At 45.7% G+C, this 15,649-nt stretch overlaps 1 protein-coding gene across 4 annotated transcripts in view; it reads left to right on the plus strand.

Moving 5' to 3' along the window:
- Positions 1-6,214, plus strand: part of RCAN3 (RCAN family member 3) — a 40,136-nt gene extending 33,922 nt beyond the window's left edge. For 2 of the 4 annotated variants that reach the window (XM_021095555.2, XM_021095553.2), the window contains exons 3-5: positions 670-843; positions 2,454-2,625; positions 4,160-6,214. In XM_021095555.2, the coding sequence (XP_020951214.1) occupies positions 670-843; positions 2,454-2,625; positions 4,160-4,344 (531 nt within the window). In that variant the 3' untranslated portion in view covers positions 4,345-6,214. The remainder of the gene's footprint in view (positions 1-669; positions 844-2,453; positions 2,626-4,159) is intronic. The other 2 variants (XM_084963377.1, XM_084963376.1) reach the window with 1 other exon arrangement.
- The last annotated feature ends 9,435 nt before the right edge of the window (positions 6,215-15,649 follow it).

Below are 15,649 nucleotides of genomic sequence, written 5' to 3' on the forward strand. Positions count from 1 at the left end.
CCCTGGCCTCGCTCAGTGGGTTAAGGATCCGGCATTGCCGTCAGCTGTGGAATAGGTTGCAGATGCGGCTTGGATCTGGTGTTGCTGTGGCGCTGGCCTAGGCTGGCAGCAACAGCTCCAATTAGACCCCTAGACGGGGAACCTCCATATGCTGCAGTTAAGGCCCTAAAAGGACAAAAAGACCAAAAAAAAAAAAAAAAAAAAAAGAATACACACAATATGATATGGTTAAATCTTTAGGGGTACATATAAATGTAAAACTATAAAGAAAAGCAAGAGAAGCATGAAATTCCAGGAAATGGCTACTTAAAAGCAATAAAGGAATAGGAAAAATTCTGGCACACTGAGGAGTTTAAAACAATAGTAATGTTCTATAACTGGGCATGTTTGTATCATTTTTATACTTAACATTTATTGGTTTTATAACATGAATCTATACAATATTTAATAAAATTAATTACTTTTAACCTCAGCGCAAATTGCAGAATTGAGCATGTGGACTAACAGGATACTTGATCTTGAAAGAAAAGAATGCTTTTGGGGAGATAAAAGGCACATCGTCATGAGTTCCACCCCATCACTTATGTTTAATGATTTAAATTTCTTTTTGGTAAAGGTTTTTCTTTCCCCTCTCCCTGTTTTCTCTGCCCTGCTGCCCTGCATTTATAGGAGAGATTCGAAGCACTTTTCACCATCTATGACGACCAAGTAACGTTTCAGTTGTTTAAAAGCTTTCGAAGAGTCAGAATAAATTTCAGCAAACCTGAAGCAGCAGCAAGGGCTCGAATAGAGCTTCATGAGACAGACTTCAACGGGAAGAAGCTGAAGCTGTATTTCGCACAGGTACTTCATTGTGCAAAAGCCAGTGTTCTCTAAACTTGGTTTCCTTCTTCCAGAAACACTGCCGCTGCTCCATTTTCTATGTTATTATATCAGAGGTCTTTGAAATAAATAATCCCAATCAGCAAGTCATGTAAAAACCTTTTTTCCTTTATTTTACAGATCTATAAATGTATTTATTTCTGAAGCATAGCTACCCTCCTAACTCTGTGTTGCGTATTAGATGATTAGTTAAAGGAATTCATTTTTCTGGCAGGTTTTCTCAACTAGGGTTGAGTGTTAAGGTGTAACCCCTTAAGGTCGCTTTTCTCCTGTGCATCGAGAATGGTGCTTGTGATAGGACATCCTTGGGAGAAATGAGAACGTGATCTCTGAACTCAGTTCTGTGTTCTGTGGTTCACCTAACCACCCCCCTGAAAACGGCTCCCAGCCCAAGGGGCGAGCAGGAAGGAGACGCAGCAGCCTGTGCAGAAAGGCTGTCCTAGACTTTGAAAGTGCAGGGGAATCCTGCAGGTTACCAAGAATTGGCTGTCCTTACTCTAACCCTACCCTGCTACGATTCTGAGAAACCAGTATATTCTCAGAAGAATTAGTGAAATAAAGGCATTATTAGATCATGCGTTAAGAGCACTGTTGTATGGAGTTCCTGTTGTAGTTCAGCGGGTTAAGAACCCGGGATAGTGTCCGTGAGGATGCGGGTTCAGTCTCTGGCCTCACGTGGTGGGTTCAGGATCCAGCATTGCTGTGGCTGTGATGTAGGCCGGCAGCTGCAGCTCCTATTCGACCCCAGCCTGGGAATTACCATATGCCTTAGCTGTGGCCATAAAAAGAAAAAAAGAAACAGCACTTTTATTTTCAGCAAAGTGTTTTTTCCCTTGGTCTTAGCTTTCAAGATTAAAAAAAAAAAAAAAATTTTTTTTTCACAGGGGTTTGTTGTCTCACACTCCAAATGGAAACCTGTTTTGGACATTTTCTTGGTGGAGTTGATGGGGACTGTATATAAGCTAATCTCTTCTAAAATTGGAATTCAGCGCTTAGTAGTATTCACTGTGTTTTCATCTATTCTTTGACTTATTTTTCTATTCAACCCGTATCTATTGAGCACCTCATGCTCTGTGCTATGTGTGCACTAAGTGCTCAGTGGTGAACCGGACAGATCCAGACCCAGCCAGATGTACTGTTTTTTGTTTTGCTGTTGTTGTTGTTTTGGTTTTGTGTGGGTTTTTTGTTGTTGTTGTTGTTGTTTTTGCATTTTAGGGCTGTACCCATAGCATATGGAGGTTCCCAGGCTGGGGGTTGAATCAGAGCTGCAGCTACCAGCCTACACCACAGCTCACAGCAACGCAGGATCTGAGCCACATCTGCAACCTACACCACACACCACAGCTCACAGCAACACCAGATCCTTAACCCACTGAGTACGGCCAGGGGTCGAACCTGCATCCTCTTGGATCCTAGTCGGGCTCGTTCACCGCTGAGCCATGAAGGGCACTCCAAGATGTAGACTGTCGAAGAGAAAATTTTAATTTTCTCCTATGAGATGTTACAGTTCATGTAAGGATGAAGGTGAAAAAGAGCCTAGTCATGAATTTTGAGTCTCTCCTTCCCTGCAGGTGCAGGTGTCCAGTGAAACGCGGGACAGATCGTACCTGCTGCCGCCCCAGCCTGTCAAGCAGTTCCTCATCTCCCCGCCTGCGTCTCCTCCGGTGGGCTGGAAGCAGGGGGAGGACGCGATGCCTGTTATAAATTATGATTTGCTCTGTGCTGTTTCCAAACTGGGACCAGGTAACACACTTCCGTCTTTCCTGTGCGTGTGTTTGCTTTTTTCCCAAGAAGCTTTTGTGTTGAAGGCTGTATTCAGCACTTGTGTTCTAGCCAACTAGTGGCAAAACGTGAGCAGTGTGGAACAGCATCCCACAGACACAGGCCTAGAGTCTATTACTTGCTAACTTTGTGGTCCTAGGCGAGTTACCTAGCTTCATTTTCAGAGCCTCTGTTTTCTCATCTAAACTAGGGATCTGAACAGCTACCTTTCAATGTGGTTATGAGGATTAAATGATATATACATAATACTTAATAGAGCTATCTGCAGTTTTTACCACTATAAATTCTAGTAAATAACAGGTCAAGGTTTTTGTTTTTTCTGTTTGTCTTTTTAAGGGCTTCACCGGCAGCATATGGAAATTCCTGGGCTAGGGGTCAAATCAGAGCTGCAGCTGCCGGCCTACGCCACAGCCGCAGCAACGCCAGATACCAGCCGCATCTGTGACCTACACCGAAGCTTGTGGGCAATGCCCGATCCTTAACCCTCTGAGTGAGGCCAGGGATCAAACCTGCATCTTCATGGATACTAGTTGGGTTCTTAACCTGCTGAGTCATGATGGGAACTCCCATCACAGGTTGTTAATGAGTGTTAGTTGCCATCAAAATAACAGACAACTTGTGCATTGAATAGTATTTCAAGGAATTGGTGGTGATAACCATATCATCTCTTCCATGTTCTCCTCCTGTATTTAAATTTTTTCATTTCTTCTTTTCCTCCTCTTTAACTACTCTCTCTCATCCCTTTATTTATTTTATTTTTTTCGTCTTTTTGTCTTTAGGGTCACACCTGCGGCATATGGAGGTTCCCAGGCTAGGGGTCCATTCGGAGCTGTAGCTGCCGGCCTAAGCCAGCGCCACAGCAATGCCAGATCTGAGCCTTGTCTACGACCTACACCACAGCTCATTGCAATGCCAGATCCCTAACCCACTGAGCAAGGCCAGGGATCAAACCTGCAACCTAGTCAGGTTTGCCTCCGCTGCGCCACTGCAGGAACTCCTCTCATCCATTTAAAGCAGTGTAAAGAACCAGTGCCATTGTTCGTTCACACGTAAAATTAAGTTAGGTCTTTTATAGGGGATCCAAAGGCATCTTGAGGGGAAGTGGCTATTAGTTGTTTTTAGACATCAGAGCTGTATTTTGGTTCTCTAAGATCCTGTACGAAAGAGAATGCCGCTGCTGCCTGGAACCTGACAGGTGTCTCCCAAGGGAAAAGCGGAGACCATTAGGAAGTTAGGCAGATACACCCCGGCTGTTCATAGCACAGTGACTGGCAGTTAATTTTAACACACAAGACCTCAGTACCCCTCCCTGGCTTGTTTCCCAAAATGCCAGAACTTTATAAGAACCTTAAAGCATCACCTCTCTAATGCTGAAGCAAGCTCAAGTCCTCGGACATAGGATTTAAATATTTAAAAACCAATAAACAGCAATGAAAAGAATAGCAGAACAATATGTTTCCAAGGACAGACTCCACCCTGCTGTTTACCTCCACAGGAGAGAAATATGAGCTTCACGCAGGAACAGAGTCAACACCGAGTGTGGTGGTTCATGTCTGTGAAAGTGAGACTGAAGAGGAAGAAGAAACCAGAACCCCTAAACAGAAAATCACCCAGACAAGGCGCCCCGAGCCTCCACCTGCAGCCCTGAGCGAGCCCCGGGCCTTCGATTGTGCGCTGTGAGGCTTTGGTGGCTCGAGGCAGCGGCCCGCGTGGCTGGGCAGCGGGGGCCACACGCCGGAAATGGGGACCGCCTGACACCTGCATAACCTCGGCCAGGCCAGGACGGAGCCGAGCACCTGTGCCGTGGGCCGTGCGGTACAGAACCGTGGCCGGGTTTGCCTGTGCAAAACTTAAACGATGTTCCAAACAGCACCTTAAAGTAAAGAATAGCCCCCCAACCTGTGGCAACTCTTCACCCTTTTTAAACAGTAGCAAATTAGGAAAATGCCCCCCCTCTAGCAACATTAATTTCTCTGATTCTATATAGCATGGGGTACCCAGAAAACCAAAACTAGTCACCAGGTGCAGTACTACTTAAAAATAGTCTTACTCAGGAGTTCCTGTCGTGGCTCAGTGGAAGCAAATCTGACGAGTATCCATGAGGACGCAGGTTCGATCCCTGGCCTCGCTCAATGAGTTAAGGATTTGGCGTGGCTGTGGCATAGGCAAACAGCTACAGCTCTGATTTGACCCCTAGCCTGGGAACCTCCGTATGCCACAGGTGCAGCCCTAAAAAGACCAAAAAAAAAAAAAAAAAAAAACCCAAAATAGTCTTAATCATCTAATGTGGGTATTTTCGTAATGTTGTATTGGCTTCCAACTAAGCTACTGGTCAAAAGTTTATCACTCTTCAATAAACATAGGAATTTTTTTGCACACACAAAAGAAACCTGAAATACAAGTGATTCATAGAAAATCATTAGTCTTAAGCTTTTTTTTTTTATTTTTTTTAATTTAGCTTTGGGGAAGAAATGCCAAATTTGCTCTGACTCTCAGAATCAAGGGGCCCAAATCTACAGGCACATGTTCTTGTTCCTTTACTCACTCGAAGTCAGAGAAAAGGGACACCCAGACCCCAGTTCCAGTGCTGGCCCTCCCGAGACTGAGCTACTGCTTTGGAAGCGGAGGTATCCCCTGTAAGCTGGATAACTGTGACCTCAGGCAGCCACCGCGCTCTGCCGTTTGTGACCAGGTCCTGGCCTGTAGCTAGGACTGTCTTCAGGCACCAGTTGAGTTTGTTATACATATTGGTGTCATTGTCATTCATAGTCTTTAAATTAGAAGTAGTAAGGATAAGATGTTCTGAAGGCCGTTTTTAAATTGTCCATCCAGACATGTTCCAGTTTGCTTTGAAAGAAACGTCACAGACATTCTTTTTGTATGCATTAGGGGAAGATGGGGCCAGGTGGAAATATTTCATGAGTCAGACTTCCTTTGGGGTGACATTTTTTTGACCCTAAAACAGAACTGTTTCCTGCTTGTGTTTCAGAGTGTATCGTTGAACCTGCTAAAGTAGCAGCAGACACCTTTTAACTCTTTGTGGTCTCTTCGGACTTTCAAGTCCCTTTCATAGAAAAGTATCACAACCAAGAAGGCCTTGTTTCCGGTGGGGTGGCTCTGCTGATTCCCTGCTCACGCTGTGGTTTTCTTTGTTTGGCAAGTGCTTCGTGTTCCCTGGTGTATATGTGTTCCCATGTGAGTTTGGACTAATAAACCCATGTGGCTGCCACTACAAAGAAAGAAAAATGCAGAAATGCAGGCCGCGCTGTCTGTACATTTTTGGTAACATGTTTCTGTGGTTTAATTGTTCTTACTGTGGTAGAATTTATTTCTGAGGACTTAAACTTTGTTGCAAAAAAAAAAAAGTTTTCTATATTTTCCTTGCCCTCAAATGCTGAGACGATCACTTCCTCTCTTTGTACGTGTCCACCACTGCTAAGCCTCAGTGTGCATTCACTTGAAATCTGTAATTCCATAAGTGATTTTATTAAATTCATTATTTGGTAGTTTAACTGGAACCCAATAAATAAATTTATTTTGCAGTTCTAAATTCAGCATTTTGCCAGTTTTTAATCTTCACTGGGTACACGGATTTATCATTGCAGAACAGACTCTGTAAGTCAGGAAATTATGTATTTTCAACATTTGAGAATTTTTAAATTTACTTTTAGATAATATTTATTCACTAATATTTTCTAAGTGGTCAAAAGTCATGATGTTTTATTACTTGGCTTGGCTGTCATGCTTTTCCCTCCAATTAAAGAATATTCTATCCCTGGAGTTCCCGTCGGGGCGCAATGGTTAACGAATCTGACTAGGAACCATGAGGTTGCGGGTTCGATCCCTGCCCTTGCTCAGTGGGTTAAGGGATCCGGCATTGCCGTGAGCTGTGGTGTAGGTTGCAGACGTGGCTTGGATCCCTCGTTGCTGTGGCTGTGGTGTAGGCCGGCGGCTACAGCTCCGATTCAACCCCTAGCCTGGGAACCTCCATATGCCCCGGGAGCAGCCCTAGAAAAGGCAAAAAGACAAAAAAAAAAAAAAAATTCTATCCCTAACTAAAATCTTTTTTTAAAGTCAAGCAATGCAAACTACCTGAATTTTCCTTTTTCTCTTTTCTCTTTTTTTGAGTGTTGAATAAATGAAGAAAAACTTAAACTGAAATTACGTATATGTTAAATGGTATATTTTATTTATTATATGTTAAACGTTTCTGAAGGACAGTAATGTTTTCATTTTTCTAGAAGTATATAATATTTCCATAAGAGGGACTCGGAGAGAAAAACTACTGAAAGCCCATTTAATACTGTGAGATCTACCAGGATCTCACCAGGTATCATGATTTCTCTTTTTTTGTTGTTTTTTTGTTTTGTTTTTTTTTTTTGCTATTTTGTATCCAGATCGTGTATCCATCTTGTAAGAGGTGAGTCCCATGCATCTCTCTCTTTTTTTTAAAAAAAAGTTCCTTTTATTTTTTTTTTGGCCACATCCTCGGCTTGGGAAAGTTCCCGGGACAGGGATTGAACCCTCACCACAGCAGTGACGACCCCAGATCTTTAACTGCTGGGCCACCAGGGAGCTCCTCTTCCCTTTAATAAGTTTATCTACATTTTCTTTTTCTTCTTTGAAATCTAGTCATTGCTTAGATTGAACTGACAGTACTGTCACTTTCTATGTTTTCCTTAGAAATCATAACCTCTTCTTGGGTATCAGTTTATTTAGACAGTTGTGAGGAAAGAAGATGATGTCTTTTGGTAGGAAAAACTCTCTATGAAGGATAAGAAAATCACAAGGCTTCATTAAAAAAAAGTCAACAGAGCCTGCCATGCATGGGCTTTTCTGTTCTAGCTTCTCGCAATTCACCCACCTGATGAGCCAGAAGTGAATCCATTTAGTACTTGAGTGAGCATCTACCAGTTTCAGGTGCTAACAGGCAGAAACGATCAGAAAGATGCCAAGGGACAGTGAGGCACAGCACTGCCATTCTTCTAGAATATGGTTGTTTTTGTTTCCCATTCACATTAATTCCATCTTTTAAAAAATGTTGTGATACAAAGTGAAAAGATTCGATTTCCCAGAATCTCAATTACAGAGCTGAAGGTGACTTTGGAGATCATATAGTCCACCCCTTGTGTGACTCAGATTCTAAAACAGGAGATAGGACTTACCATGAAGCCCATGGAAAGGCAGCCCAGGTTCTAGAGTTGGCATTTCCCAATGCCCGGGCTAGGGCTTTCTCTACTTTTTCTTGTATTAGCCTCTTTGAGACACTCAGAGGCAGTGAATCCCAGTTATAAGAAAACAAACAAAAGGGAAAAAATTCTTTTTCCCCTGATAGGATACAGTGAATAAGAAAAACCTTATCTGATGAAGTCAGTGACTTAGTAGTTTTAATGAATGAATTTAATGTTCTGTGTTTTGTGTTTTCCTTGCCTTTGAACCATTGGGTTTGGACTCTACTTACTTAAATAATGTTATCTTGGTAGCCAGCAGGTGCATTGACATTTTACGTGGACTTCCCTAGATGTTCATAGTAAGGAGATGAAAAAATAAATAGTCATGCTTGAGATGTGAATTCTAATGAAGCAGAATGAGACCTATTGTGATTTGGAAAGAGTTTGCATTGGCATGACATGCTCGCTCCATGCTCGTAAGGAGGAGTTCCGTTGAAAATTGAAGGCCACCTGGGCATCATATTTTTATATAGTCTCTCTTTTTTTTTTTTTTTTTTGTCTTTTGTCTTTTTTTTGTCTTTTTTTTTTGTTGTTGCTGTTGTTGCTATTTCTTGGGCCGCTCCTGCGGCATATGGAGGTTCCCAAGCTAGGGGTTGAATCGGAGCTGTAGCCACCGGCCTACACCAGAGCCACAGCAACGCGGGATCCGAGCCGCGTCTGCAACCTACACCACAGCTCACGGCAACGCCGGATCGTTAACCCACTGAGCAAGGGCAGGGACCGAACCCGCAACCTCATGGTTCCTAGTCGGATTCGTTAACCACTGCGCCACGACGGGAACTCCTATATAGTCTCTTTTACATACTGTGGCTTTATTTTTAAAAGGGAAAAAACTCAAACATAATGCAACCATGGAAAATATACAGAATTCTTTGGTGCTCCAGGTTCCCTGTGCTGGGTCTCTCTCTCTTTTCTCCCGAGTTGTGTCCCAGATACCTGGCCTGCAGGTGAGCTTGCTCAGCCTTTCCCTTCTTGGCACATTTGCATTGATATCTTCCTGTACGTTACTTAGCATAAGTGTGACAATATAATGAAACAAAAGACTTGGAGAAATAGTCGCCTCCTAGCCTGGAGGTAAGTCCATGTTGCGGAACCCTGCCTTTTAAAGGTTAAATAAATTTAAAGAATAAGATTTTGAAGCTTGTCCAACAATTTGATAAATACTTGTTTTTTAATCTTTCATTGGAGTGGGGTCAGCCAGAACATCTCCATTGGAAGGCCATTTTTTGGTTGTTGTTTTGTTTTGTTTGTCACCAATCGGGGAGAACGGTTATAATTTGGAGAGTGTTATTATAACCGAAGATACAGTCAACAAAGCAACTGAAATTTGCAACAACTCCTAGGTGCACTGACCTCCCCCCCCCAAAAAAAAATCATAAAAATGATCAAGTCCCAAATAGAAGTTCCCAACCAAGGTTAAGAACTGACCTTGGGCCCAGTCAGTGTCTCTGTCCATTTAAACGAAAGTTTAAAGCTCTTTCACGGAGTTCCCGTTGTGGCACAGTGGAAGTGAATCCGACTAGGAACGATAGGGTTTTGGGTTCGATCCCTGGCCTCACTCAGTGGGTTAAGGATCTGGTGTTGCCGTGAGCTGTGGTGGAGGTCTCAGATGCAAGCTCGGATCTGGTGTTGCTATGGCTCTGGTGTAGGCTGACAGCTACAGCTCCAATTGGACCCCTAGCCTGGGAACCTCCATGTGCTGCAGGTGCGGCCCTCAAAAGACAAAAGACACACACACACACACAAAAGCCCTTTCATGAAATTAGCCCTGTGGTCTAGCTTGTCAACTACATTTTTTTTGAAACAAAACACATCTGCCGCTCTTGGAACTCTGCACAGCTTCGACCAAATGTCCGTTCTTGTCCTAAAGGAAGACTTCTCTCTATGCAGCCAGTATCTGTTTTTCTGTACTGTTTTCTAGTTAGTCCTCAACCTCCCTAACTCACCTCGGGGACCGAGGAGGGAGAAAGGTGGCTGGTGCTGTCCTTGTACCAGAATTCCCCACTGCTGCTCAGCCCGGGGTGGGGCCCAGGGATGTCCTTTCTGCTGTGTTGTGCGCATCCTCCAAGGGAGCTAAGGTTTCTCCACCATTTCACTTCCCTGTTAACTCAAGCCAGGAGCTGGATTTATTATTTTATCTGAACATGTCTGTGATCATGTGTTGCATTTGAGGGCACGTTCTGTATGTGACCTGTGGTGACTATTACAGTACTTCAGAAAGCTAGTCAGTAATTCACACTGTGTATTCCACATTTTGGTGTGCTCGAAGTGGCTGTTTATAATGTGTATTTGTCAACTTTGGCGCTTCCATCTTTTGAGGGCATTTAAAAATATGTTCCTTGTCCTATCAAGGTGACAAAAGCAGGGGAATGTTGGGGGAAATCTCTGTGATTAATTGTAACCAGTTTTGTTTTTCAAGCTAATAAAGTTAGCGTTTTTTTTTTAAAAAAAAAAAAGTCAATTCTTTGTATTAAGTTCTCTGGTGTAGTATTTTCAATACATATCATATTTGGCTGAAAAAATGCAAAAAAGTGAAATACGTTTATTGCTTTAGCTTGATCCCAGCTGAGCATTAGTGCTGTGTTGTGCCCGAGTTAAAGGCACTATGAACCCGACCGGTATCCATGATTTTTAAACAATTATGCATTTTATGATTGAAGTCACCTTGGAAACAAGGCAATACATCTGTATTCTATTATAGAAAGTGACGCACTCTTGGAGTTGCTGTTGTGGCTCAGTGGTAATGAACCTGACTAATATCCATGAGGATGTGGGTTTGATCTCTGGCCTCAGTAGGTTAAGGATCCGGTGTTGCCATGAGCTGTGGTGTAGGTCGGAGGCATGGCTCAGATCCGGCATTGTTGTGGCTGCAGGCCAGCCGCTGCAGCTCCAATTGGACCCCTAGCCTGGGGATGTCTGTGTGCCACAGGTGCAGCCCTAAAAAGGAAGAAAGAGGGAGAGGAATAAGAAGTGGTAGAGGACATTGTCACTCACAGGCAGCTGCAGACAGGCTTCCCCTGGACTGTGCCCAATTCAGTTCACCTTGCAGAGAGGGACAGAGAGAGGGACCTCAACCCGAACAGCTCTCTAATCCGCCCGCCCTGGGAGCAGACCCCCCCCCCCGTCCCCGCCCCTGCCCCAAAGAAACCAGTCTTTCTAGAAAATTCCACAACGTCTACTAGGCCCATGGGCACCCAGGATTCGATGATCTTTAGCACCCTTGGATGACTGGGTCCTTCCCACCTGATTCCTCTGAGAACCTAATAAGTAAATCCCAGGATGATGTCCTCACACCGAGTGTCGCTTTTCTGTCCTTAGGCAGAGCAGTCCAGGCACAACCGAAGCCATCGGCAACTCTCAGGATTGGTCCCTGATGTCTTTTAGCCTTTCCAGCCTTTAGAGGTTTAAGAGAGGCTTCATGGAAGGACATGGGATCCTTTTTCTTTTTTTTTTTTTTTTGGACGTAACATGTGGAAGCTCCTGAGCCCAGGGGTCAGACCCAAGCCACAGTTTTGACCTCCCCTGCAGCTGCAGCCACGCAGATCCCTAACCTGCTGCACCACAGGGGAACCTCCAAGATGTGGGATCTTTAAGGAAGGCCATTCTCGAATGGGAGGCACAGGAGAGCATTTATCTGGAAGGAATGGCTGGCTCTGACCCAGAGCACAGGGCAAGTTTAAAGAGCAGGAGCTGCCCATAGGGCTGAGGAGGAGTCCAGATAAGCCTAAAGGATCTGAGTTCCCATCGTGGCTCAGCGGAAACGCAGCTGACTAGCATCCATGAGGACACAGGTTTGATCCCTGGCCTCACTCACTGGGTTAAGAATCTGGCGTTGCTGTGAGCTGTGGTGTAGGTCACAGATTCGGCTTGGATCTGGCACTGCTGTGGCTGTGGCGTAGGCCGGCAGCTGCTGCTCCAGTTTGACCCCTAGCTGGGAATCTGCGTATGCCGTGGGTGCGGCCCTAAAAAGCCAAAAAGTGAAGGGAGGGAGGAAGGGAGGGAGGGGAGGAAGGAGACTGAAAAGCCCGGCAGATCCAGAGAGTGATGGTCGGTGATGCGAGCAAGAGGCGAAGAAATGGGCAGATCAGGGGCGTTAGTGGAATTGAGGGCCAGAGTCGTCCCTGAAGGCCCAGCATCATCTTCATCACGAGGCTAGACAGGCCCTTTCTGGTTCTCCTCCCACACGGTGCTAACCCCATGGTGAGGAAGCCTGAAAGCCCTGGGCCAGACTCCCTGGATGACCTTGCGCAAATTACATTGACCTGTCCGAGCCTCAATGTGTCAAATGCAATGAATAATAGTAACTACTTCATAGAATTGTCCAGCCAATCACATGACTTATGCATGTCACACCTGCTCCCTAAATGTGACCTATAGTTTTAATTTTTATTCACCCTTGTCTGATGATCCAAGAAAGACTGTATTTCGGAGTTCCCGTCGTGGCGCAGTGGTTAACGAATCCAACTAGGAACCATGAGGTTGCGGGTTCGGTCCCTGCCGTTGCTCAGTGGGTTGACGATCCGGCGTTGCTGTGAGCTGTGGTGTAGGTTGCAGACGCGGCTCGGATCCCACGATCCCGCGTTTCTGTGGCTCTGGCGTAGGCCGGTGGCTACAGCTCCGATTTGACCCCTAGCCTGGGAACCTCCATATGCTTCGGGAACGGCCCAAGAAATAGCAAAAAAAAAAAAAAAAAAAAAAAAGGAAGACCGTATTTCATTTCTTCATTCAGCTTTCTCTGGATGCCCATGATGTGACCGGTTACGAGATGGTGTAAGTTTGCCGGGGCTGCCAGGACAAAGTGCCGCAGGCTGGGTGGCTTATTTCCTCAGAGCTGTGGAAGCTGGAAACCTAAGATGTGGTTCTCTTCCTTCCTCTCTCCCTCCCTCTTCCTACCTTCCTTCCTTTTTTTCTCTCCCTTTTTTTCTCACCCACAGCATAAGGAAGTTCTTGGGCCAGGGATTGAATCCGAGCCACAGCTGCAACCTACACAGCTTTGGCAGTGCCAGATCCTTTAACCCACTATATAGGGCTGGGGATCAAACCTGAGCCTCTGCAGTGTTCTGAGCTGCTGTGGTCAGATTCTTTTGTTTTGTTTTGTTTTTTTAGGGCTGCACCCGAGGCATATGGAGGTTCCCAGGCTGAGGGTCAAATCAGAGCGGTAACTGCCGGCCTACACCACAACCACAGCAACGTAGGATCCAAGCTTCGTCTGCAACCTATACCACAGCTCATGGCAACACTGGATCCTTAACTCTCTGAGTGAGGTCAAGAATTGAACACGTGTCTTCCTGGATACTAGGTGAGTTCATTAACTACTGAGCCGAGATGGGAACTCCTGTAGTCAGATTCTTAACCCACTGCACCACAGCGGGAACTCCTGGGTCTGTTTCTCCTGAGAGCCTCCCTCCTCGGCTTGTAGATGGCTGTCTTCTCCCCGTGTCCTCACAAGGTTTTCCTCTGTGTCTGTGTCCTGATCTCTCCTCTCACACGGACACCGGTCATACTGCATCGGGCCCACTCGTCTGACCTCATTTTACCTGAATTACCTCTTTAAAGGCCCATCTCCACATACAATCACATTCTGAGGTACTGGAGGTTAGGACTGCCAACACATGGATTTGCCGGGGGGACGGAGGAGTGAGCAGGTAACAACGATTCAGTCCATAACAGAAATCCAATTCGGAAGGATCAGCCATGACTGAGAAGTCACACAGTCTCTTAGGCCTCAGTTAGAGAGATGCTCCAGCCTGCACGCAGGTGGGAGGAGAGGCCAAGATGCCATGACAGCCCTGTGGGGCTCCCAGCACAGAGGGGAATGAGGTGTGAACGGCTCACAGTGGCAGCGTGTGTGGGAGAGGGAAGATCTCAGCCCGGGTATCGGCCCTTGGGCAGGTCACCCCCTCTCTATGGTCAAATGCAGCTCTTGACCCTGGTCCATATTAGCATCACCTGGGCAGCTTCTAAAAAACAACATAAGGGGAGTTCCCTTCGTGGCTCAGTGGTTAACGAACCTGACTAGGATCCATGAGGATGCGGGTTCGATCCCTGGCCTCGCTCAGTGGGTTAAGGATCTGGCATTGTTGTGAGCCGTGGTGTAGGCTCAGATCCCACATTGCTATGTCTGTGGCGTAGGTGGGCAGCTGTAGCTCCTATTCGACCCCTAGCCTGGGTACTTCCATATGCCTTGGGTGCAGCCCTAAAAAGCAGAACAAACAAACAAACAAACATGAGTATCTGGCCTTGTCCCCCAGAGACTCTGATTCAAGGGACTCTCCAGTGCAACCTTGATCTCTGCAGTTTTTCAAAGCACCTAGGTGATTCTGAGGGACATCCAGATCCCCAGGCTAAAGGAGATTCAAGCTCCCTTCCAGCCCCAGGGCGTGATTCAGTCTGACTTGGCTTCTCCATCCTTGGATCACCACATTCTCTGGGGCTTTAGGATCCCTGCAAATGCTTTCATTGTACAAAATGTTCATTTATAATATTATAATTGTTCTTCATATTTGCACAGCCCATTACCATTTGAGGAAGTAATTTTATGAGCATCAGCTCCTTCAGTCTCATCACAACCCTTTGGGGGGGCACTGGGTGGACGTCACTATTCCACCTCCTTTTTATTTTTCTCCAGATCACTTTCTACTTTCTGATATGCCATATCTTTGGCTTATTTATCTTTATTGTTTTCCCCTCATATCAGAATGTCAGCTTCATCAGGACAGGGATTGTTGTCTCTTCTGTTTACTGCTGGCACATAGCAAGCACTCAGTGAATATTGTTTGTTTATTTATATTTGTCTTTTTAGAGCAACACCCATGGCATATGGAGGTTCCCAGGCTAGGGGTCCAATCAGAGGTACAGCTGCCAGCCTATGCCATAGCCACAGCCATGGGGGTTCCGGGCTGCATCTGCAACCTACACCACAGCTCATAGCAACACCAGATCCTTAACCCACTGAGCTAGGCCAGGGATCAAACTTGTGTCCTCATGGATACTAGTGATATTCGTTTCCACCGAGCCACGACGGGAACTTCTCAGTAAATATTGTTTAAATGAATGCGTGAATGAATCATAGAGGAGTAAACTCAAGCCCAGAGAGGTTAGGAAATGTGCCTGAGGTCACCCAGCAAGTAAATGGAGGAACTTCTCTGTGTGTGTTCTTTCTACTCCTGCTCTGTGTTTCCTAGGGTGGCTGTGATATTAGGTACCCAGGATGTGCATGGGCAGAGGGCATCCAGCGGCAGAGAGAGCTGCAAGTGTGCTGACTGCTGACAGGAAGTGCTCCTAGAATTTCAGATCAAAGCACAGTTTCCTTTTCAAGGCGAGGAAGGGCAGCTTCTACCGGTGGTCAAAGGGCTTAATTTACAGCCTCTCATTTTCCTTCTGGGAACATGGAGTTCCTAAATGGGTAGCATGAAAATGAGGAGGCTGCCAGGTAATGACCTGGTCTGGCTGTTTAAAGGGACTGGCATGACCTCAGACTCACCACGGAGCTGGAAGAGGCCTCAGAAACCAAACAATCCAAACCGCTATTTTACAGATGAGAAACTAGAGGCTCCGAGAGACCAGGTAGCTTTCTGGGGGTTCCAGCAACCTGGCTCAGCCTTGGCCCCTCTCTCTTTTCTTCACCCTCCATCACCCAGATGCTCCCAGAGCTGAAATGGGAATTAACCCAAATGCAGGGCTGCAGCCGGGGGTGGGGCGGTGGGGGGAGGGCCGCCTCCTCTGATCGCATCCCTGGGTACCACGAGGTCACG

Source organism: Sus scrofa, chromosome 6 (genome assembly GCF_054392235.1).
Source record: "Sus scrofa isolate SSC_HxYL_T2T_F1_AM1 chromosome 6, Sscrofa_HxYL_maternal_Yorkshire_Landrace_v2.0, whole genome shotgun sequence".
Lineage (NCBI taxonomy): Eukaryota > Metazoa > Chordata > Mammalia > Artiodactyla > Suidae > Sus > Sus scrofa.